The 25126-nt window shown below is 42.7% G+C and overlaps 1 protein-coding gene across 3 annotated transcripts; it reads right to left on the reverse strand.

The window, feature by feature from the left end:
• Positions 1–296: 296 nt before the first annotated feature.
• On the reverse strand, positions 297–24343 carry HSD17B7 (hydroxysteroid 17-beta dehydrogenase 7). 3 transcript variants are annotated; one of them, XR_011390331.1, is made up of 9 exons: positions 24113–24312; positions 21614–21817; positions 18930–19022; positions 17448–17536; positions 12927–13121; positions 6668–6772; positions 5622–5678; positions 1622–1720; positions 297–885 (listed from the first exon to the last, which is right to left on the reverse strand). XR_011390331.1 is itself a non-coding variant. In XM_051857185.2 (9 exons), exons 1-9 carry the CDS (start codon positions 24145–24147, stop codon positions 784–786), a joined length of 1005 nt encoding a protein of 334 aa, XP_051713145.1. In that variant the 5' UTR covers positions 24148–24343; the 3' UTR covers positions 297–783. The 3 variants fall into 3 exon arrangements, 2 of the variants coding, with proteins under 2 accessions (XP_051713145.1, XP_051713146.1); XM_051857185.2 differs by having other exon boundaries at positions 17448–17562; positions 24113–24343; XM_051857186.2 differs by lacking the exon at positions 21614–21817 and having other exon boundaries at positions 17448–17562; positions 24113–24307.
• Positions 24344–25126: the final 783 nt, after the last annotated feature.

The following is a 25126-nucleotide window of genomic DNA, read 5'->3' on the forward strand; positions in this document are numbered from 1 at the left end:
AAATTTCTAAATGATGCTGTAGTCAGGCCCAGCGTTAGCAGGAACTACTCCCATATCAATAAAAGATATTCTTAAAATAAGAAAATACATAATCCAAGTGATTAATATATATATATATACACACACATATATATATATATGATTCTTTTGTTCCTGTGATTAACTACATGGGCATTTGAGCTAGAACTGCTAGGATCCTAACAATTTTATGACTGTTGGAAGCAGCATATGTAGGAAGAAGTAAAGCAAAAGACTTAAGAAAAAATCGCTCATAAAGAAAGGAATAAAACTTCCTCTTTTGTTTTTTAAGAAAGCTTTTATTTAATGAATACAGATTTCATAGGTACAGCTTTAGGAATATATCGGTTCTTGCCCCCTATTCCCCTTCCCCACCTCAGGACTTGCTCTCGCAGAGGCAGGCCAAGAGGAGGTTCACGTGTGCCTGTGTCACAGGCATTCAAGTCCTTCCTACATCCTGTGGAGCTGAGCTGAGATCCTGCTGGTAGAACAACATAACCAGGTGTCTTATCAGGCGGCTCCAGGAATGGTGATGTGACAACACTCTGGAGAGTATCTAATGCATATTTATTGTACCCATCTTTTTCTCAAGTATACACACACACTCACACTCAGGCATATCTACATAGTCTTAGAATTAATTCTGAAAAGCAGGAGAAGAGGCCTAGCTCACAGTCTACTAAAAATGCCTGTCATCCAAGCTCAGTGGAAATCCACATGCCCTGCAATGCAAAGGCGGCATACGATGCTTCAGGCCTTGCACTGTCAGCTCTGGGGCTCTGCCTTTGGAAGTGAGACTTTCACCTGCTTTTCCAGTTCCAGTAAACTTTGGTAAAGTTTTTCGGCAGTGTCTTCATCTAGGTCCATCTGAAAAAGAAGCAAACAGTGATGGTTAGAAAAATGAATAGCATTTGTGTAAAGTGAAGGCATTTGACATATGTAAGAGAACTATAATGGGAGATGGGGCAGCGTGGATGGGGCAGCAGGAAAAGGCTGTGGTGGCAGCAACGTGGGGAATGTTAGGAAACTCAAGAACCTGAGGACATACTAACACTCAGTCCAGTCTCCAACACTCCCCATATCCACTGATGCTTCCTTTAGAAGTTAAGATAGTAAGATTTGAGTTTTGGCTATCTTCCCCAACTCCTACATAAAAGTAACAGAAGACACCAACCAACTGTGATTTTAATTCTATTTTCCCCATGAATTTTCCATGCAGTACTCCTGCATACTAACAGAGAACACAAGTCCTGCACACTGACAGAGAATAAGTGCCACACAGTACAGGTATAAGATGTCATGAAAACCTACAACAGAGGCAGCTGGCCCGGTCCCCAGGGTCACAGAAAGCTGGGACACACATAAGTCAAGATCTAGAGGATGAACAGACCTGGAGTCGTTGGAAGAAGGGCGAGAGCCACTCAGGTAGAAAGGATGACACGTGCAAAGGCTCAGGGGCAGGGGGAGCAGAAGGAAATGGAACCAAGCCACCAAGGTGCCAGGGGACAGAGAGTGGAAGCCCAGGGAGAGAAGCGGGGAAGCGGTGGGGCTGGTCACTGGCCTGGTAGCAAGCGCCGCAGCCTAACAATGAGACCAACTCTACCTTTTGGGTCGTTATATAATTGCTTCCAAGGCCCGTGGTAGCACTCATGTATTTTGCCAGAGGGTTGAGAGACTCAGGCTTCTGATGGAAAAGCCAAACCTAGAAAGAAAGAGTGTGTCCATGATTTCTTTTTTACTTGGATTTATTTCTCTTTACTGGGCTCCCAAACAAATTATAAAAACCCCAGTGAATTTCATCAGCTAATTATGAATTCTCTGTGAATCTCTATGGTAACTCAAAGGGAGAAAATAAGGCAGCCTGCTTAATAGTATCCTTTGAATCATGTTTGCTGTCTCTTCCTTTAATCTCCAAAACCAGGGTCATGGAATACAGACTAGCTGACTTACAGTGGATAGTCACCTCCTGATGTAAGATTTTATTAACAAATAAGCGTGCACATAGATAACATTCAAGAGATATACATGGTACAAAGTATGTCTCCTGCCCTTCCCAATCTTAGAGCCACACAGTTCTCTTTTCTGGAAGCAACCATCTTAAAAGTTTCTTGTATATTTTTCCAAATAAAATCTAACCATCTAAAATTATGTACATTCTTTTTTATTATTCACAGGGAAGCACAGCACACAGCCTTTTTCACATGAACAATATGCCTTACCCCCCAGTTAGTACATATGGAGCTGTTTTGTTCTTTAATTTTTTTTTTTTTTTTTTTTTTTGACAGGCAGAGTTAGACAGTGAGAGACAGAGAGAAAGGTCTTCCTTTGCTGTTGGTTCACTCTGTAATGGTCGCCATGGTCAGCGCACCGCACTGATCCGAAGGCAGGAGCCAGGTACTTCTCCTGGTCTCCCATGGGGTGCAGGGCCCAAGCACTTGGGCCATCCTCCACTGCACTCCCGGGCCACAGCAGAGAGCTGGCCTGGAAGAGGGGCTACCGGGACAGAATCTGGTGCCCTGACCGGGACTAGAACCCGGTGTACCGGCGCCACAGGCAGAGGATTAGCCTATTGAGCTGCGGTGCCAGCCTTGTTTTGTTCTTTTCTAAAGCATACTTGCACAGGATTCCATTTCAGGCATGTATCATAATTTACAATTCTCAATTAAGATATATAGCTTGTCTCCAGTTTGGATTATTACAAATTTGACTGTGATTAAACTTAATCAATCTTTGAGTACATCTGTAAGATAAACACTAAAGATGGAGCTGCCGGATTAAGGGTATGAGAGCTTCCTTTATTGCCTGATCTTGTCAGAGTTCTCAGTGCAGGCTATACTAATGTATCCTCCCCCAAGCAGTGCGGAAGAGTAACTGCACACACCCTTGTGGGTATCATACATTATCAAATTTTCTAGTCTCTGCTAATCTGAATTGTAGAATACTTGTTAATTATATATGCCAATAAATTTTTCAATAAGTATGCAATGATTTTCATAACTCAATATGAGTGAAGTTAAGTATCTTCTTATATGATTAAAACTACTCTGTTTGGGGACGGTACTGTGGCATGGCAGGTTAAGCTCCAACTTCAGCTCCTCTGTCCCATATGGGTGCTGGTTCTATTCCCAGCTGCTCTCCTTTCAATCCAGGTCCTTGCTGATGTGCTTGGGAAAGCAGCAGCAGATGGCCCAAGCACTTAGGCCCCTACACCTACGTGTAGGGGAGACTGAGAAGAAGTCCCTGGCTCCTGGCTTTGGCTTGGCAAAGTTCTGGCTGCTGCAGCCATTTGGGGAGTAAAGCGGCAGATGGAAGATTTCTGTCTGTCTCTTCTCTCTCTCTAACTCTGCCTTTCAAATAAAATAAACAGATCCTAAAAACAAACAACAACAAAAAAACCTCTCTGTTCAGGTCCTTTGATCTTTATTCCAATAGACTGTTTTCCCAGACTTGTCAAAACTCCTTATCAAGGAAAATTAGCCTTTTAGTTATAAAATGAATGTCAGGTATTTTTCTTCTACTTCGTAGTTAGTCTTTGGGGTTTACTTAAATGGAGTTGTTGGTTATGTAATTTTAAAAAACTTAGTCAAAATGTTCAGTCTTTTACAATTTCTGGAATTCTGAAACTATTCAAAAATGTCCCCATACTGTCTTCTAGTAACTTCATCTTTTAGCTGTCATATATAAAGCTCTTAATTTGTCCAGATTTTTATTTTGGTGTAAAATATGAAGAAAAGCTCCTGTTCTACATTGGACTTTATTACCCATACATTTGTCAAATACATCTTTTCCCCATTAGTTTTGGAATTTCATCTTTCTTATATATTGAATCCCCATATGCTTATGAGCCAACATCTAAACTTTCTATTCTGCTCCATTGATTTGTCAAGTTGCAAGTTAGAACTGCATTACTTTCATTAACTTAGTTTTCCTTAAAATCTTACATGTTGAATCACACTGAAACCCTTACAATATACCTCTTCTCACTTATTCCTAAAACATACCCAAGGGCTCCCAACCCGGAACTGGAGATACAGGATTTGAATTCTTGTACCCACATCCTCACCACCATGTTTTCAGCTTCTCAAGCTCAGCCCATTTAAGGAGACAAAACTTACACAAAAAAATGAAAGAAACTGACGTTCCACAAGCAGTGCACTCAGAGCCTCATCCACACCCACTGGCATCTACAATTATCACTAAGTGGGATTCAGGGTGCTAGTCTCCCACCCTTCCACATTTTAAGAAATTACAGCAGAGTGACACAAATCCAGCTGCTTTAAACTGTAACACCAGGGTCATGCTATCCACCCTATGTAAGTCAAACCTTGTCCTTCAGAGCCCAGACCAAGTCCCACTTAGTGAGCCAAGTCTTCTTCAATGTCTCCAGTCCCTATTGATTCTACTTTCTGATTATTCCTAAAGCACTCACCTCTTGAATACAGAATGTATTATGTTCTTGCCTATTTCATGAATTCATTATTTTTCTAGAAATAAAGCAATTTTCTAAACTACTTGGAAATACAGATTTTTACATTCTAAGTACTCCCCACCCCACTGGCACTCAATATATACTTGATTTCTAAACTTGATTTTTAGTGCTACAGATGTACAAAAGAAGTAATTTCTTAAGAGACTATTAATATTTCTAATGGTTTGGCAAGTATATTAAGAGCAATTGAAATATAGTTTAAAAGCACTTCCTTCTATAATCAACTGTGTCCCAAAAAACACATTTCTTCTGCAACATGTACTAAAACAAGAGCATCGACCCAACTCTCTTTATGGTTTTCTTAGTTCATTTCAATTTAGTCAAGATTTAAGAACCTACTAAGTATGTAGCACCTCCAGTTTTGAAAGAAGATGCTGAAGGACCTCAGAGGAATGAGGGAAGCCATGTCCACAAAGAACTGACCACTACACTAGGATTTCAACTAGATGGTGTAAAGAATAAAGGACAAGTTTCATCACTGTTTTTTTTTTTTTAAGTTTAATCTTGTATGACAATTTTGATCCATTAGCAGAGTCTGGCTTGGAAGAGAGATCACTGTGTACAGTAAAAAAGAATATCATGATCCATTAGTAATGTCTGCCATTGACAAAGAAACAAATGCAATCTATTTGTTATGTGTGATTTAAGAAAATCTGTTGGTTTCCTGATACGAGAATAATCTGTCTGATACTAATAAGGCAAAGAGAATCTCCACAGAGGAGAATGGAATTGGACTTTGTTGCCCCTACTGCTAATTTGCAACACCTTCTCCGTGGTAAAGAGCTGTCTGACTACCCAGCCACCACTTTGCTTTACCATCCCCTGTAGAGTTCAGTGGCTCCACGCCTCCCCTGCTACTGGTACATCTTGGTTGTGCCCAAGTGCCTTCTCTTTAGGCACAGTGTCCAGCGCCACTTTCAGACTTTGCTCCTGATGTTCTGTACCTAGCCTTCTGACTCACTTTAGTCCCAAACGGAATCTTGACTATTCAGAGCTTGTTCTCTTATTATCTTTTCTGCTGCCATCGTTTGTTTCCAGTGAAATTACAATTCACATCTATAAGCCATTATACCAGATTAAAAAAAAAAAAAAAAAAAAAACTCCAGTAACATACCAGGACTTCCGCTCCATTGTATGGTGTCAAAGTGAAAGCATTTGCAAAAAAGCGAAGCTAAGGAAAAGAAGTAACAGTCATTGTGAGGTGGTTTAGAATACAGCCACAAAATAATTATTAATGTACATATTAAGAAAGAAAACCTGCATCTCTCACTATAGAACACTTGTTAAATATCAGAAAATGAAGAAGGTAAAAAGGAAAAAAAATCATATAATGTGCACCACTCTAAGTCAGCTCCTTTTAATATGAAGGCGTATTTCCTTCAGATCTCTGTTCCATGCCTGCCATAATGGAGGAACATCTCTTCCTTAGCCCTAAAGAAAGGCACATTTCCTAAAAGTAGCATTTGCCAATGTGTGATAAAGGAACAATGATTCTTCAAAATCCTCAAAACACCAAACCAAAACATATTTCTATAGCAATATAATATACAGTCATCCCCTTTTTGAAAACTTACAATAACAATGAAAACTCAGAGACATCCAGTTTAGTATTGTTTAACACGGATTTCCCAAAACCATGGGATCTTGGGATCTATGGTACATGATTAAAGAGACCTTGCTTTAAAGAGCAGTGGAAACTCAAGAGACGGTGCAGTGGTAACGCCAGGAAGGATTAAGCAGAGGTCACACACATCGAACTGCAGAAACCTCAGGTTGGGGCAGGTGCTGTGGCACAGCAGGTTAAGCTGAAGCTTGAGATCCCACGTCCCAGACTGCACTGCTGGTTCAAGCCCCAGCTGCTCTGCTTCTGGACTTAGCATTCCTGCTACTGCATCCTGGGATGCATTAACTGCTTGGGCCCCTCCTCTCATTCAGGAGACCTGAAAGAAGTTCCTGGCCAGCCCTGGTTGTTATAGGCATCTAGGGAGTGAGTCAGCAGATGGAGGATCTCTCTCTGTCTCTGTCTCTCTCTGCTTTTCAAATAGGTGAAAATAAATATTTTTAAAAGCTCGTGTTAAGTGGAATTCTGCTACCTTTAAGTTCAATTTCTTAAATCATTTCCCAATGCTTTAACTAAGCAATGACATATTCATTACTCACCAACCATATGAATGGCAGCAGCAGTGTCCACATGAAGGGAGGTAGAATTCCATATGTCATATTGGTCAACACTGTGCCTGGGCACACCACACTGGAATACAGGCCCTGGGGGAACAACAAGGGTAGCGACAGATTTTGATTCAGTGTGTACTGACTCAGTCTGACTATATGCTAGTTAATAAAGAGATACCCATATGAGCCACAAAGCCAGTGCTATCAAGGATTTATGCTCTGGATTGTCCCTGATGTTGGGTAGCATTTGAGCTTAAGAATCATGTACTGAGGGACAAATGTCTGGCCTAGTGGTTAAGACACCTGCATCCCACATTGCCAGGTGTGGGTTCAGGTCTCAGTTCTAGCTCTAGATTTCAACTTCCTGTTAATGCAAACCCTGGAATGTAGTAGTAATGGCTTAAGAAATTGGATCCCTGCCACCCAAGTCCAAGGCATGGATTGAGTCCCCAGGCTCCTAGTTTTCAGCCCTAACCCAGACACCATTGTTGTGGGCATCTGGGAAGTGAACCAGTGGATGGATGGGATATCGCAAATAAATAAATGCAAATTTAAAAAAAAGAAAAAGCATTATGTACTGAGAACCCACAATGAAAGGCACTTGGGATGTAAAACTTTCAATTTGCAATAACCTTGCAGTATAAAGAGTAACCAATCTTGGAGCTAAGAGAGAAGACTGTGGCTTGATTAGCTGAATTTTCCATGTTATTGGCTTTATTGAAGAGCAGGTGTCAACCATAACAAGCACTTAGGATCAGCCGTCCTAGCCCTCAGGAAGTTTCTGAGCTAGTAAATACAGATGGCTAAGCCAAAAACACGGGTCTGCTGCTCTGCAGTTAGCTAAGACCCACACCTCTAGCTTGAGGTGGGCACTCCTGGCATCAGAGAGGAACAAAGGGCTGTACAAGGTGCCATAAAAACTTCTCCAACAGAAGAGCACTAAGCCAGATCCTTAGCCTAGGGCCCATCATTTTAGAAAAGTCTGTCCTATAAAGACAGCCCCAATTAACACAGAGTTAATGTTAATTAAAACAAAACAGAACAAAAAAGACCCCGCATGCATCTGTAATAAGTCCTAGAGCACTGGAATTTGTTTTACTCTTTTAGTTTATTTTTTCCACATTTGCCTTATTTTGATCTTGCCATTTTCATTCAAATTTTTAGTATTTCGTCTCTCATTTTTTTCTTTCAAATAAAAAATAGGAAGTGCCGGTATACCATGCAGTTCACAGGACAACAGCACCCTGAGCAACACAGAGCTACAAGTTTTACCAGGGCTACAGGAGCTAGGCAGCACCTGACACAGAGCAGCCACCCCCGAGGATGCCCGGGACTTAGCAAACAGTCCTCTGAGCTGGGACTCAGCAGTGTTACAGCCCTCAAGTCCTTCCCAGAAGGTAACAAAAAGTTAGGATTTTTGAAACCCAGAAGGTTTCAAAAAGTTTATGGAAAATGCGTATTAAAACAAAACAAAAATCTTTGCATGGGTTTCAAAAAATTTGGCACCAAATTAAACTTAGCTGTTAATTCTACTTTTATGAACTTTTTGAAGTACCCTTGTATTTGGCCCAAAGATAACTAAGTAAAATTCTTTTCTTTTTGTTTAAAAAAAGATTTATGTTTTGAAAGGTAGAGTGACACAGAGAGAGGGAAAGTGGGAGGGAGTGAAGGAGAGACAGATATATATATATATATAGAGAGAGAGAGAGAGAGAGAGAGAGAATCTTCCATCCGCTGGCTCACTTCCCAAATGGCTTCAACAGCCAGGGCTGGCCAGGCTCAAGCCAGGAGCCAGAAACTCCATCAGATTTTCTCTCGTGAGACCCAAGTACTTGGGTGATCACCTGTTGTTTTCCCAGGAATAGTAACAGGGAGTGGGATCGGAAGTGAACAGCCAGGACTCGAACCTGCACTCCAATATGAGATGCCGGCATTGCAAGTGGCAGCTTAACCCACCGTATCACAATGCCAGCCCCTGCAAAATTCTTCTTCTTGGAACTATCTAGAAACAGTGAGTATTCAGTCACAAATGAGGAAAGCTTCAAACTAAAACCTAGAATTATCAACATTTACAACTTTCTGACATTGATAAACAAAAGAATTAAACAAGAAGGTAGTCTTATCATAGACTGCAGTCCCTCCACACGTTCAATTCTAGTGAAGAAAACTGGGATGACCTTGAGTATTTCTCTATGGCTTGTGTGTGGGTTCATTAAAGGATGATTAAAATCTCTTAGGGAGCCTGGATAGAACCTGACAATATTTCCAGTAACACAAGGCTTCTAAAGGAATCCCCTAATGTGGTTCTTTCTTAGCTTCTTCCTTCCTCATAGAAGCCAAGGAGAGGGTAGGTATTTGGCCTAGTGATGAAATCGCAGGTTGGGATGCCTGAATCCCTTATCTGAGTGCCTGGGTTAGAGTGCCAGCTCCATTGCCAATCCAGCTTCCTGTTAACATAACCTGGGAGGCAGCAGTGATGGCTGCAGTAGCTGGGTCTCTGTCAGTCATCTAGGAGACCCTGTTGGAGCTCCTGGCTCCCAGCTATGGCCTGGCCCACCCCTGGCCATTGGGGGAATTTGGAGGATGAACTATGGGATAGAGGAGCTCTATTTTTCTTTCTTTCTATCTCTGTGCATCTCTCTCTGTCTACCCAAAAACTAAGTAAATAAATGCAAGCAAAGGAGGAAAAGTCAAGCTGAGAACCAATCTCAAGAGACTTTAGTGGTGAGGATGTAGGGGAAATGTAATATATGGTGGGAATGTAAACTAGTACAACCACTGTGTAAGACAGTACGGAGGTTCCTCAGAAATCTGAAAATAGATCAACCGTATGACCTGGCCGTCCCACTCCTGAGAATTTATCCAAATGAAATAAAATCAGCATATGAAAGATTTATTTGTACCCCTATGTATATTACAGCTCAATTAACAATAGCTAAGATATGGAATCAACCCAGATGTCCATCAACTGATAACTGGATTTAAAAAATGTATACATACACACACACACATACACACACATTATGGAACACTGTTCAGCCAAAAAAAAGAAAGAAATCCTATCTATTGCAACAGAATGCACATAACTGGAAACCATTATGCTTAGTGAAATAAGCCAGTCCCAAAAAACACAAATGTCCTATGTTTTCTCTGACATGTGGTACTTAATACAGAATATAGGAATGAAATGGACATTTTCTGATGTGTTTTTTTGTTTGTTTGTTTTTAGCCCTTGTTTATACTCCTGTGGAACTATGGTCTTCTTTTTACTTGTTGAACATTATGGTTATTATTGCAGTAAGCCTCTGATTATGGTGTGGATTGAAATTATGTTTTTATAAATTTTTTTTAAAAATAGGTCTTAGGAGGGAGCAGCATTAATCAAATCTTTTTTGTAAAATACAACATCCCAAATAATTGAAATTTAAATAAAATTCCAGAGCTTTTTATGAAAGGAAAAGTGACTCCATTCTGGCCAGGCTCACGAAAAGGGAGTTTCCAGAGTACCACGAAGCACTTGGGGCAAGTTTTTAATCATCTCAAAAGACTGCAGAAGAAGGCTCACATTGGGACCAACACATTGAATTCAACAGTAGTAACAGCAGTCGACAATTGATCACACACAGGAATGTGCACACACCCCACAGACACCCCCACTCCTGCTAAAACCCAAGCAGGTACTTATGTGCTCCCACACATGTACATGCACACAAGCACATATGCCCAGCTCATGCACACCCACACGTACATACGTGCAGAAACACATGCACACACTAACATTCTGAGCAAAATGCACCACTGTGACTGCTTCCTACTGACGTGCACACTCAATTCTGCCAAGAAATGTGAGAGGAAACCAAGAGAAGGAGATTAAACATCTGCCTCAGGTGGCAGTGAAAAGGACAAGAGTTCTAGTTCCAGAGTTCAAATCTAATTCTAGAGAGAATGTTCTTAGCATCTACTTTGTGCGACTCCCTTTACCAAGAGGCATGATTTTAAGTCAGATCATCAATGAATTCCATCTTAAAATAGTCTCCATTCCAGAATAACCAGAAGCTATAGTTAGAACATGACTTGGCTCCCCAATATATGCAGATATTTTCACCTCAGAGTCATGGATTGATGGTGCTACACTGGTGGGGACTGAATCCAATTATGGTGTTTAGGAAGTGGACCTAGTGGAAGGTCTTTCAGTTATTGGGAGTATGCCATTGGAAGGTAGTTCTTGGGAGAAAGTTGGCCTAGCTGATCTTTCTCTACTCTGATGATCCTTCCTCTGCACATATTCTGCCATCCACTGCTCTCGTCAAGTGCCAGGCCAATGGGGCTGTTCTATATAGGACTGTGAAACCTCCAAAATGAAGTGTGAAATAAACCTCCTTCCTTCATAATTAGTTTGTCTTAGGTATTTCATTCTAGTAACAAAAAGCTGACAACTACACCATAAGTTTAAATGTCTCATAAGGTTTAGATTTCTTATGTCCAATTCACGATCAAAGAACCTGCCTTGCAGAATGACATCTTTTCTTTGATCACGTTTTTATTTTACCTTCCCGTTCAATCCTAAGCCTGCCCAGTGCCCTAACATGGTAGGTTTTTGTACCTTTTAGTGGAATGAAATGCCTCCATTGTCCCATACTCATGCAAAACAGCCAAAGCAAACAAAAGAAATGTCCATGACAAAGACTGGAAGTTATGATTTTAGACCTGGGCAACAGAGGCATACACAGAAACAGTAAGTTCTAGAAACAGCAGCCTCAAGTAGCCAGGGTGACTGGCAAGAGACCAAAGATACACCAGCTAAACTCAGGTCGTCACGCAAATAGACCTCTGGATTCCCATCCTAATCACCAGCCTGCAGAAACCTTTAGAACTACTGAACTTCCTATAAACACCTGATAGGATAGACACTAGGTGGCAGCACGGTTCAATAAGTCAAGTCCAAGCTGTTAACTATGGCCCCAGCTCTGAGCTCTACCATTTACAAGCTTTGTGCCCTTAACTTCTCTGAACTACAATATCCTCTTCTGAAAATGGGAACACTCAAACTCACCTCACCGTTAACAGGGTAGGTATGAAATGACAAACAGAGATGAGGAGTACTGCATGGAAACAAGGTGAGTACTTAAACAGTAGCTACTGCTACTGTCAGTACTGTTGTTCTGTCAACACAGAGCTCCTGAAGAACCGCAGAATGGTCAATGAACCACATAAACCCGGAACGTCAGGAACTAATTCTCTCTCCCTTAAAACTTTATTTTATTTAAGGTACAGAATTTCATGTATTTCATATATACAGATTCAGGAACATAGTGATACTTCCCTCCCTATCCTCCCTCCCACCCACACCCCAATCCTTCTTCCTCCTCCCTCTCTTATTCCCACTCTTAATTTTTACAAAGATCTATTATCAGTTTACTTTATACTCATAAGATTCACCCTACCCTAAGTAAAGAGTTAAATAGTCTAAAGAAAAAACACTGCTCCTCAACAGTCAAGACAAGGGCTGTAAACAATCATTGAATCTCAAAATGTCACTTTCACTCCAATACATTACATTTTAGGTACTCTGTTACCATAGACAAGGGGAAAACATATGGTATCTGTCTTCTGGGGGACTAGCTTATTTTTTTCACTAAGTAAAATGGTTTCCACTTACATCTATTTTATTACAAAAGACGGGATTTATTTTTTTTTACTGTTGAGTAGTATTCCATAGTGTATATATACTATAATTTCTTTATCCAGTCATCAGTTGATGGACATCTGGGTTGATTTCATATCTTTGTGAATTGAGCTGCAATGATCATGGGGTACAGATAACTCTTTCATATGCTGATTTCATTTTGTTTGGGTAAACTCCCAGAAGTGGGATTACGGGGTCATATGGTAGATCAATTTTTATATTTCTGGGATATCTCCATAGTGTCTTACACAATGGCTGCACCAGTTTACATTCCCATCAACAGTGGATTAGGGTACCTTTTTTCCCACATCCTTGCCAGCATTTATTGTTTGCTGGTTTCTGTACGACAGCCATTCTAACTGGGGTGAGGTAAAACATCAAGTGGTTTTGATTTGCATTTCCCTGATGGCTAGCGATCTGAGCATTAAAACTCTCATATACACCCACTATCACTCTAACCTACAATGGCTAGTGAAAAGCCAGGCAGCTATTGGAAAATCAGCTGTAGCTAATTAAGAAACCATTGCCCTGCCATGTCCTTATCACTGAGACAAGGCTCACCTGCTGGTTGTAGTGCCTGTTCAAAGCCACGTTGAGAAGGTCAGTGGCGTATTTAGAAGAGCTGTAGGGTTCCTGGCCTTTGCTGTGCTGGATGTCTTCAAGGCTGAAATTAGATTTCCTTGCGTTGCGAGATGATGTCCAGATGAGCCGAGATGGAGTGTCACTGTGACAGAGGAGAGGTTCCAGTTCCCGAATCTCAATGGGAGGATAAAGAATAAAGAAGTATCAGATCAGGATGGGCACTGTGGTGCAATGGGTTAAACTGTCGCTTGGGATGCCCATATCCTATAATGGAGTGCGTGTTTAAGTCATGGCTACTCCTTTTGATCCAGCCCCCTGCTAGTGCACCTGGGAAGCAGCAAATGATGGTCAAATAGTTGGGTCGCTGCCACCCAAGTGGGAGACCTGGATGGAGTCCTGACTGCTGGATTCAGTCTGGCCCAGCCTTGGCTGTTGTGGACATTTTGGGAATGAACCAGTAAATAGAAGATCTCTTTGTGTCTCTGTCTCTCTCTCTGTTTCTGTCACTCTTTCAAATAAATGAATAAAATTTTTGTTTTGCTTAGTTTTTAAAGATTTATTTATTTGAAAGGCAGAGTTAGGGGTGGGGGAAGAGATATCTTCCATCCACTGGTTCATTCCCCAAATGGCTGCAAATAGCCGAGGTTGGGCCATGCCGAAGCCAGGAGCTTCATCTTTGTTTCCCACACAGGTCACAGGGTCCAAATACTAAGGCCATTATCGCTGCCTCTCAGGTGCATTATCAGGGAGCTGGCTAAGAATGGAGCAGCCAGAACTCGAACCGGCACTCAGATGGAATGCCAGCAGCACAGGCAGCAGCTTAACCTGCGGCACCACAATTCCAGCCCCCATAAATATTTTTAAATAAGTATCAGATATGGGGTCGGCACTGTGGTATAGTAAGCTAAGCCTCCGCCTGCGGTGCTAGCATCCCATATGGGAGCTGGTTCATGTCCCAGCTGCTCCACTTCTGACCCAGCTCTCTGCAAATGGCCTGGGAAAGCAGTGGAAGATGGCCCAAGTACTTGAGCCTCTACACCCGTGCAGCATACTCAGAAGAAGTTCTTGGCTCTTGGCTTCAGATCGACACAGTTTGAGCCATTGCAGCCCCTTGGGGAGTGAACCGGTGGATGGAAGTCCTTTCTCTTTGTCTCTCCTTCTCTCCGTAACTCTGCCTCTCAAATAAATAAATAAAAAGTCTTTAAAAAAAAAAAAAAGTACCAGCTCTATGAAGGGAATTAAATGATTATATATAAATTATATAATTATATATAATTGTGTGTATATGTATATATTTATATATATAAAAACACACTGTAACTGAATAAGCAAATGGATATAGGATGGTGGGCACCAGATTTCACTGAAGTGCAGTTTCACAAATAAGAGGAGAAAGTGAGAATGACCCACATAATAGATAATCAGTATTAACTCATGTCTGAGTAGGGAAATAGTTACATAAAAATGATAGATATGTATATCTACAGGAGTTATTATACACATATATACCTCCTTGGTCTGTTAGCTGAGAGGGTTTAGAAGCAACTAATTCTTCAATACAATGAGCACTTGTGGTTTGTAATACCTGTTCTCCAATAAAAGGAATGAGATCTCTGGCTGATTCTAGGACTAAGGTAGGAATTATACAAGTCTGAAGCATCTTACGGTGCCAGAAAGTAAGCAATTGTTCAAAACCAAAGGTAAAACAGAAACAGAAAATGATAAGGATGAGGGTATATCAAAAAGATGCAGGTGTCAACTGAAAGAGCTCTCATCATCTTCGATGGGATCCTAGAACTGAAAAAGGACATTGGGTAAAACTGAATAAAGTATGCACTTCATTTAATAATAATGTATCAGTACTGACTCATTCATCTATTTTATTTGAAATACAGACAGAAACCTCATCTGCTGGTTCAATCCCCAAATGCCTGCAACAGTCAGGGATGAGCTGGGCTGAAACTGGAGAAGAAAACTCAATCCAGGTTTTCCAGAAGGATCAGGGATCCAAAGACTTGAGCAATCATCTGCTGCCTTCCAGGTGCAAGCTGGAATTGGGAGTAAAGTCAGGAGTCACACCCAGGTATTCTGGAATAGAATGTGGGAATCTCAGTGCTGGTGTTGTGTGCAGACGCTTGGGCCACTGCCTGCTAGGCCAGCATCCCATATGGGCACTGGTTTGAGTCCCAGCTGCTCCACTTGCAACCCAGCTTCCTGCTAATGCACCTGGGAAAGCAGTGGAAGACTGTCCAAGTACTTGGGGAAACTGCACCCACATGGAAGACTTGGATGAAGCTCCTGGCTTGAGTCTGGCACAGTCCCGGCTGTTGTAGCCATTTGGGAAGTAATCCAAGGGATGGAAGATCTCTCTCTCTCTCTCCCCTCCTCCTCCCTCTTTCTCTGTGTCTCCCTCCCTCTCTGTAACTCTCCCTTTCAAATAAATAAAATAAATCTTAAAAAACAAAAAAGGATGTGGGCATCTCAAAGAGAATCCTAACCAATATGGCAAACACCTGTCCTTGGTTCATTTATTTTGACTAATGTACCACACATCAATACAAGATCTTAATAGGGGAAACTATGCTTGCAAGAATTCTGTAAATCTAAAACAGGAAGTTTATGAAAGACAAATCTACTAGGAAGGCTTCCATATGTGCTCCACGTTTGCAGTGAACAAGTAAGACAAATACAATCAAGAAAACTCATACGCTTAAGATTAAGATTAAATCAGTTAACTGATTCCTCAACTGTCACACTGCATTGTGCCTGGAGCTTTACAAAAATTATCTCTACTTTAAATCACCCCTAAAATTTAGTCATTTTATAGATACTAAAAGCCTTCAAAAAGTTCACAGAAAATGTGTATTATGAAAGAACTGTGCATGGATTTCAAAATATTTTGGCAACAAAATAAACTTAAAATTAATTCTATTTTTCCATGAACTTTTAAAAAAATTTATATTTATTTTGAAAGTCAGAGTTACAGAGAGAAGGAGAGGTAGAAATAGAGAGAGAGAGAGAGAGAGATATCTCTTCCATCTGCTGGTTCACTCCCTAGATGGCCACATCGGCCAGCTCTGGGCAAGGCCCAAACTGGGAGCAACAGCTTCGTCCAGGTCTTCCACGTGGGTGGCAGGGGCCCACGTACTTGGGCCATCTTCTGTTGCTTTCCCAGGCCATTAACAGGGATCTGGATCAGATGTGCAGCAGCTGGCATACAAAGCAGTGCCCACAATGGGTGTAGAGTCGCAAGTGGCAGCTTTACCTGCTGTACCACAGTGCCAGCCTCCTCCAGGAACTGTTTGAGTGCCCCACATAATTCAAACTGGGGATGGATCCGTTTACATAATACATTTACACTTGAACCCAGAATCCACGTTTGTATTCCACAAAGAGTAGGAAGAATCTTAACTATAATTTGGAAAGGGTGGAAGGCCTTATACACTTTGGTATCATTTTATTTGAAAAATGGTTTCCAAAACCCTTACTGCTAAGCTGTCCACACACAGATATACCAGGCCACCTATGATAATTGCACCTATGGCCACAATTCTTTGCCATTTCCCCAACACAAACTACAAACAGATTTTCTTAACAACTTTATAAAAAGTAGATTCATCAAAAAAAACCCCAAACTATTAATATATTAATCTTTTATCATTAACATTTAATTTAATAATTCATAAAGAAGGATAACTGGAGAAAATTTAAAATTTAAAATTATTTTTTGAGATTTTTTAAAAAACAATTAAAGGATCAACAATGAAATATGAATTTTCCACGGATTCCTGAAATCCTGGAACCCTAGACCATCAAAACCAACCAGTGCCATTAGTTTAATTGGTATTTTTCTAGAACTGTTTTATATCATTTGATCATAGAAATGAGAGACTCTACTATGTAAATACTGCACCCTGCTGTTTCTTCTTAATAATAAAACACTGGAGGCTGTCTCAGATAAGCACAAAGTATCCATCTCTTTTCTTTTATACTATTCCAATGTGCCATATCTTAATTATGGTAAACATAGGCTGGTCTTCAAGGAGGTCCGATTTTGAGCAAAACTGGGCCCAAAGTAAAAAGAAGCAACCGTGAGTATAAATATGGGTTAGAGAGATAGAGACAGGTTTTGTGCAGAAAAACTCAGCATCAGAAGTTCTTCTAGTACCAAGGAATTATAAACATCTAGCATCACAGCTGGGTATCACTTTAGATATTAAGGCTGTCAGAGATTGAAGCTGAGGCAAAAATACAGAAGACACTACATAAGCCACACGCCTCAGCCTTAACTTCATAGGTATGCCTGGAATTGTCACACACAAGTGTGGATGCATAAGAATTCAGCAACCATGATCATAAGCAACTAATGTTCAGTAATGGCTTTCCTGCTACCTCAATGCTATTTGATGCCAAGCTCAGTTTCATGTTTTCTGAGTTCTGTATACGGTGTCTGAAAAGTGCTTCTGTATTTGCTTCTCCACTCTCTAGACTGATTCTTACCAGGATAAAGTGGCCGAAGATATTGGTTTCAAACACCTCCTGGAGCCCGTCGGCAGTGAGCCTGTCACCCTGGGTCAGCAGTCCTTCAGCTGTGGAGAACATATGAATCACTTTTCTGAAACAACAGAAGACAATTGTATGACTTTAAAAGCTTTAACCTAAGATACCAACGACACTCCCTAACCCACCCCACATACACAAACTAAACTTTCCTTGATTCTGCAATAACAGGAATCAAAATATCTATTTGTCAGACTGGATTATTGTATTAAATGAGATGCAAAAATACTTTATCCTGGTGCCAGTGCAGTAGCTCAGCAGGTTAAGCCACCATCTGCAACGCTGCTACACTTCCAATCCAGCTCCCTGCTGATGTGTCTGGGAAAGCAGTAGACTATGGCCCAAGTGCTTGGGCCCCTGCAGCCATGTGGGACTCCTGGATAAAGCTCCTATTTTTGGCCTGGCCCAGCCCCAGACACTGTAGCTATATAAGGAGTGAACCAGTGGATGATTCTCTCCCTCTCTCTCTCTCTCTCTCTCTTTCTCTGCCTCCCTAACTCTTTCAAATAAATAAATCTTAAAAAAAAAAAGTTTCATACCCCCCCAATTTATAGAAGTAATCACATACTTACAGCTCACTCTACTAATAAGAACCTGAGTCTCTCAAAAACCTGCAGCTAAAACTCTGCTGCCTCTTTCCAAATCAGGTTACAGATACACTCTTCTGAGCAAATAACAGCTATGGTAAGGGGAAAAAGTCTTCCCCTGCACAGAGGAGGCTTAAGTTACATAGATTGCTTTTCCACTAGGAATTCTTAGAACACTGCAAATACTAATGTGGTGTTTTGCTGTGGGATCAATTCATCAAATCGACACCAGTGTATGTGTTGGGGGAATGGGGTGTGCATGTGTGTACACACATGTGTTTATGGAAGCAAAGTAAAGTAATAGTAGTATAGTAACTGCAATGCAGTATTTATGAATATACTGGGTTGTAAGACAGGACTTCTTATTCTAGGTTGTAGTCAAACATTTTTGAAATCCATTAAAATGCATTGAGAACCTCCCAGAAGACTTTAGTTCTCTTCATTTCCCCCAAACTACTGGTCACAGCATCTGAAATGCTATCAGGAAATGCTTCGGAAGTAGATTTCCTAGGTATTGGAGTCTGAGAATTCTGGCCAATTTAAAAGAGTTCTTGCTAACAGGCACATTCAGGTAGACTCAAATTTTTGCTTTCTGAAATTTCCAACCACTTGAAATATCCTGGAGCTCTCGAACACTGTAAGAACAATGACTTCCAGTGTTTCCCACCAAAGACGAATGTGTCTCTTGCATGATGTAACACCTCCTTCCTCCATCATCTTTCTTCAACAGCTTTCACCTTTCAAACCCCCTCCCCAGATGAACACACCAAGGGCAAAACTAGGCAGAAAAATGAGTTCCTCCCATCCAGTCAGTGCGCCTAGAAATGGAAATTACCTTGAAAAGAGGCCAGAGAAAAGTGCTCTGACATTGAGCTGTGGATTAGGCATGATTCCAGCATTCAAATACACGTAGTCTAACCTCTGAAATCTGCAAGTGAAACACCAAGATGGTTAGAATACACTGAGACTGTGCATTCTCCCTCTAGAATACAGAAGCCATTACAAGGCCAGCAAGTACTTTCTAAACCAGTAAGTCAGCCACAAGAAACTAAAGGGAATTCACTCAACATCAAAGTTGCAATATTTCTTCCTCAACAGTTTTTCTTGAGCCTTGGTAAATATCTGCCTTTTTGTTTGTTTTTTTTTTTTTTTCTTTGACAGTGGCTTTGATGTTGAATATTCTCTGATTGATAATTCCTCCTGGCTTTGTCCTCTCAGTTAAGTGCTGGAGAAACTCTCCCTTGGTCTCAACAAAAGACCCAGGCAGAGGGGCCAGCATTGTGGCAGAGTAGGTTAAGCCACCGCTTGTGATGCTGCCATCCCATACCAGAGTGCTGGTTTGAGTCTCACCTGCTCTTCCGACTCAGCTCCCTGCTAATGCACCCAGGAAGGCAGCAGAAGATGGCCCAATGCTTGGGTTCCTGCTGCCCATGTGGGATACCAAGATGGAGTTCCTGGCTTTGGCTAAGCTTGAACTTGGCTGTTAGGGCCTTTTGGGAAGTGAGCCCAGCAGATGGAAATCTCAATCTCAATCTCTCTCTCTCTCTCCTTTCCTCCCTCCCTCCCTCTCTGCTGCTCTGCTTTTCAACAAACAAATCTTTAAAAAAAAAAAAAAAAAAAAAAAAAGGAAGCTCCATATGGAAACATCCTGTGTTCAAGGGCAGGTACTAAGCATCATAAAATGTTGAAGGTTCACTAGAGTACAAAGGACTACCAAAGCAAAATGAGGGGTAGATGTTTGGCACAGTGGTTAAATCACCAGCTGGGACACCTACACCCCACACTGGAGTGCCAGGGTTCAAGCCTCAGCTCTGCTCCCCACTCTAGCTTCCTGCTATTGCAGCAGGCAATGGCTCAAGTGCATGAGTCCCTGCCACTCACCGGGGAGACCAAGACTTGAGTTCCTGGCTCCCGGCTTTAGCCTGTCCTCTTGCAGGCATCTGTGGAGTGAATCAGCAGATGGGAGGTGTCTCTCTCTCTCTCTCTTTTACTTTCAAATATTTTATTTTTAATTAAAGAGAAGAATAAAAGCTAAATGAAGGCAAAGGATTCTTAGCAGGCTCCCTCCAGAGTACTTGTTGTAAAGAGAATAGTGAAACTCTGACCAGAGAAGGCTTTTTAATTTTTAAACCTTTCTAAGCCTTAATCCAAGCAGCCTCTTTCCAGAGACTGTGCTGCCTTCACGGTGGGAAGGGGCCCTTCTCAAGATCTTTGGCTCTCACTTACTTTGAGGCTAGAATCAAAGATGTCCATTTGGGCCATTAAGAGCTGCAGAGACTTAACATTTGCAAGAGATCTGTCTACAGTGAATATCATGAAAAGCATCATTTCTCTCTCTCTTTTTTTAAAGATTTATTTATTTGTTTGAAAGTCTGAGTCACAGAGAGAGAGAGAGGTCGTCCATCTGCTGATTCACTCCCCCAGATGGCTGCAAAAGGCTGGAGCTGCGCTGATCCAAAGCCAGGAGCCAGGAGCTTATTCCAGGTCTCCCATGTGGGTGCAGGGGCCCAAGCACTTGGGCCATCTTTGACTGCTTTCCCAGGCCATAGCGGAGACCGGGATCGGAAGTAGAACAGCCAGGACACGAACCGGCAGCCATCTGGGATGCTGGCACTGCAGGCAGTGGTTTTACCTGTTACACCACAACATCAGGCCCTATCATTTGTTAAATTTGTATAATTACGGGTGGAATTCTCAAAGAAGGCAGCAAAGGTGGATGAAAGTGCTGATGACAGACAGCTGGCACAACTCACTCATGGCCTTAAGTGCTCCCTTCTTAAGAGGCTCAAATTTAAAAGCATTTGAAAATTATTTATTTTGGAAAGTCCTAGGGTTCAACATGGACAACTGCAAGGTCTGTAACCCTTTTTGAGCATAAATTCTTAGAACTGAAAAGAAGGATACCCCCACCCCCACCCAGAAAATCGCACTGTGCATCAACATGTGAGTTTGTGAACACTTTCAGGGAAGTCACACATTCAAGGACTCCACTCCTTCCTGCACTAGATGTTTATACCGCACCTTATAAAGACCAGTTACCAAGCAGGTGTGAACAAACCTACACTGGCCTCGGGGATAAAAGCTTCCTGAGGAAACAGGAAGGAGAACCAAGCTCCAGGACCAACCCACCCACCCAAAGTTGGAGTCGTCTTAGGCATAGTATCCCTATTTCCGTATCCTTGTCGTCACTTGCTGAACACCAGCACTGGCCCTACCTACTTAATGTCTGTAACGCAGAAGAAAGATGTAAAATGAATATGAATACGAAACATCATAGTAGTTGTATTACTATAAGGCCTCACAACTGACCATATGTCAGGGTAAATACATAACAAAATCTTATGATCATGATTGAGGGTGAAAATGTGGTATTGAGACGTAAAGAGTCACTCTATATAGTTTTTCTCAGCATAATATCTAAAGTGTCCCTCTTCCTGTTGCAGGTTTTCCTATCCTTTATTTTATGAAATGTCATGCAACACGATCTCACGGAAGAAAGCCCATCAGCTGGGGACAGACCTTTGCTTGAGTTCATCAGCAGCCCGGAACACCGACTGCAGGTCGCCGACATCCACCTGTACCATGGTGACCTGGGCACCGCTGTGAGAGGCCAGCAGAGCAGCGCGGGCGGCTTTGGCTTTGCCCATGTTCCTGCACGCCAAACACAGGTGCAGCCCATCGTCTACCGTCAGCAGCCGCTTGCAGAGGGCCAGGCCAATGCCACTGGGAAGACAATTCAAACACGGGGCACACATTAATTGAGACAGTGCCAGAGGCATTTCTCTCTGGCTCAGAAAACTTGAGCTCCGATGAGCAGCCCAGACAGAAAACACTCACACGTTACTGAAAGAAAAGAGATCTCTCCCACTGGCTCAAGATGATGTCCAGTTTATGTTCTTCCCATTCCTAACCAGTTCACTGACACAATAACTGGACTGCGAATCAACTGTACCTGAGCACTTCGTTGAATCCAGTTTATGCTGCCTGTTTTTGTTTTGTACTTATAGTGCCACTTATGAAAGCAATTCAATACAGTACCAGCAAGTGTTAAAAACACTTATTATTATCTGTTTCTTATTATCTTATTATCTGTTTCTTGCCTGTAAGTTTTATTTTGCTGTCTAGGTTCCTCAAGGCCAACGGCTGATGGTATCATTACCGCTGTGGCAAGCAACAAAAATCCCTGATAAGGGAACAGATGAATCTTTCAGGAAGAGGCATCAGTAACAAGAAAGAATTCAATCCACTGCTATGTCTGAACAGCTAATAGAGAGAGAAAGAGGGGCCGGCCATTGGGGGAGTCAACAAGCACATGGAAAATCAATCCTTCCCCTTCCCTCCTCCCACCATATGTGTGTATGAGATTCTGCCTTTCAAGTAAATCTGTAAAAGTAAGGGGGAGAGGGGGGACCGGCGCCATGGCGCAGTAGGTTAATCCTCCACCTGCGACGCCAGCATCCCATATGGGGGCACGGGTTCTAGTCCCGACTGCCCCTCTTCCACTCCAGCTCTCTGCTATGGCCTGGGAAAGCAGTAGAAGATGACCCAAGTCCTTGGGCCCATGCACCGGCATAGAGTGAACCAATGAAAGGAAGACCTTTCTGTCTCTCCCTCTCACTGTCTGTAACTCTACCTCTCAAATAAATAAATAAAATCTTAAAAAAAAAAAAAAAGTAAGGAGAGGGGCTGGCACTGTGGTGTAGCGGGTAAAGCATCCCATATGGGCGCCGGTTCAAGTCCTGGCTGCTCCACTTCCAATCCAGCTCTCTGCTATGGCCTGGAAAAACAGTAGAAGATGGCCCAAGTCCTTGGGCCCCTGCACCAGGGTGGGAAACCTGGAGGAAGCTCCTGGCTCCTGGCTTCAGATCAGCACAGCTCCAGCCCTTGCAGCCAACTGGGGAGTGAATCAGCAGATGGAAGACCTTTCTCTCTCTCTCTGCCTCTCTGTAACACTGACTCTCAAATAAATAAACAAAAGAAAGAATGTGGGATGATTACATAGAAGGTAGGAACAGAGTTACTATCAGATGAGGGCCAAGAAAGTGAAACACGGATGAGTACGTCACTCAAAGATGAATCTACTACTTCAGAAAGAGCAACAGAAAACGGCACAGAAAATTAGGCCAGCAGTCCGACCAGCGAGGCAAACAGCAGAGAAAACCTAAGTAATAAGTTTTCATCCAAAACTTAGACTGACTGCAGGTAAACAGAAACTCAAAACAGACTGGAACCAATAGTAATCTGTTGGCTCTGCCAACACAGCATCAAATATATTTAGGTTTATACGTCATCACTTGAGAATAGCAGGCTTTTAATACTAGTATACAATTGCACATATCACAATATACTTAAGAGAAACACATAAGCAATTCTGAGAACACACGAAGAAAGTGCCAGTGGCAGACACGTAGTTTGAAACCGGTTCACAGGGACGGATGTGGTTGGGTAGTAACTCAGAGTGCATCAATTGTAAATGATTTCACAAGCATCAGTGCAACAAGTAGAAACATAACTTTGTTTAGTTTCTTCCCCCACACACCCTTGATGGAAATGCAGATAAGGAACAAAACAGCCCGAGTCCAAATGAGCAACGCCGGGATGAGTGGCAGCTGCACTCCTCCCGCGTCTCAGCAGGAAAAGTTTCCTTGCCTCCGCGTCTCTGTAGAGAAAGTGGCAGGTGCCCAGCACCCGCGGTCCTAACGCTCACGGAAGCTGGAATCCAGAACACGGCCACGTGGTGGGGACCACACCGCAGGTGAATGAGTGAAGTCAAAGAGGGGAGCGGGCGGGGGCTGCAAGGGCAGCCCCTCTTTCCCTTCATAACCACAGGATCCTCACTGCCACCCTCCTGTTTCCCTTTTCACCTTCAAAGCGCCAGCCCCTGAACACCCTCAAAATGCCCCACATCTGCGGTGGAACACCTGGAGCAGGTTTCCACAGAGGGGCGCTCCCGGCAGTCAGCCCGAGGCGGGTCGCAGACCCCTGCCCCCTCGCACCCCTGACCCGCCACCACCTCACCTGCTGGCTCCCGTGATCAAAACCACCTTCCCCATCTTCGCGCACCCCAAACGCCGTCGGAAGCGCTCGGATCCAACAGCCTCCTTGGCGGCGGACACGACCCTCCCCACTCACTAGGCCCCGGTCTGGGCCCCACCTCCCGCTGCGTCGCGGACTCCGTCCCGAGCCCGCCAATCGCAGTCCGCCGTCCGCCGGGCAGCGCCGGGCCTGTGGGGTGAGGTAGGCCGAGGGGCGGAGCCGCGCGACGCAGCGGCCGGAGCCAATCCGGGCTCTCCCCGCCCCTTCGCGGCGCAGGGCCCGCCCCTGGCGCGTTCAGCTCTTGGGCGTCTGTGCTTCGTGCTGTTGCCGGTGGGCGCGGCTGTTGGGTGTGGGAGTGGTCGCACCGCAGTTCCTGGTTAACACGAGAGAGATTTGGATCTAGAAGCCGAGTTGCGAGTGTTACTTTAGTTTCCCTTCCGTGTTTGATGGGGCGCTGAGCCACTGTACAGCGCAGCTTCTGACCTCTTCCTGTGAAGCATGCTCTGTAAATGAACATGGGTTTCATTAAGAATGTTACGGAGAATCATGGGCGTGGAATCAATCTCAGAACTTGGTTCTCTGGAATACTGCGAACTCTGGTAAAGCAACGGTTCTGTTTCCGAGACTTCCCAGATAGACACTCCTGGAAAATACATATAATAATAATTGCTAGGGAAATAAAAGCAAAGCCATAAAACTACAGACATCTTTTTTGTTTGTTTGTTATTAGATTCCATACATATAAAAGTGCTGTGAAGTTTCTAATGCCTAATCTGGATTTCTGGATTTATAGCAGCCTCGGCAGACCCATCACTAGACTTGGTTCCTGCTGAGTTAGTAGAGACCATCATAGGTCTCTACTGAACATGCTTTAATCAACTTCATGGCATTTTCAAAGTTTTCATTATTTATCAACAATGGTTCAGCAAAAGCCTCACATAATCTATATTGGCATTTGATCCCAGAAGGGTACCAACTAGTTTAGTTATCACCTGA

This window comes from Oryctolagus cuniculus, chromosome 7 (assembly GCF_964237555.1).
Source record: "Oryctolagus cuniculus chromosome 7, mOryCun1.1, whole genome shotgun sequence".
NCBI lineage: Eukaryota > Metazoa > Chordata > Mammalia > Lagomorpha > Leporidae > Oryctolagus > Oryctolagus cuniculus.

What these genes read in the sequence shown, in the direction of transcription:
- HSD17B7 (XM_051857185.2), bottom strand. Translation starts at nt 24,147, where the DNA reads ATGGGGAAGGTGGTTTTGATCACGGGAGCCAGCAG. An exon ending in TTCTCTGGCCTCTTTTCAAG is followed by an intron (nt 17,563 to 18,929) that starts GTAATTTCCATT and finishes CTGTTGTTTCAG; the next exon opens with AAAAGTGATTCATATGTTCT. An exon ending in TCTTCGGCCACTTTATCCTG is followed by an intron (nt 13,122 to 17,447) that starts GTAAGAATCAGT and finishes CCTCCCATTGAG; the next exon opens with ATTCGGGAACTGGAACCTCT.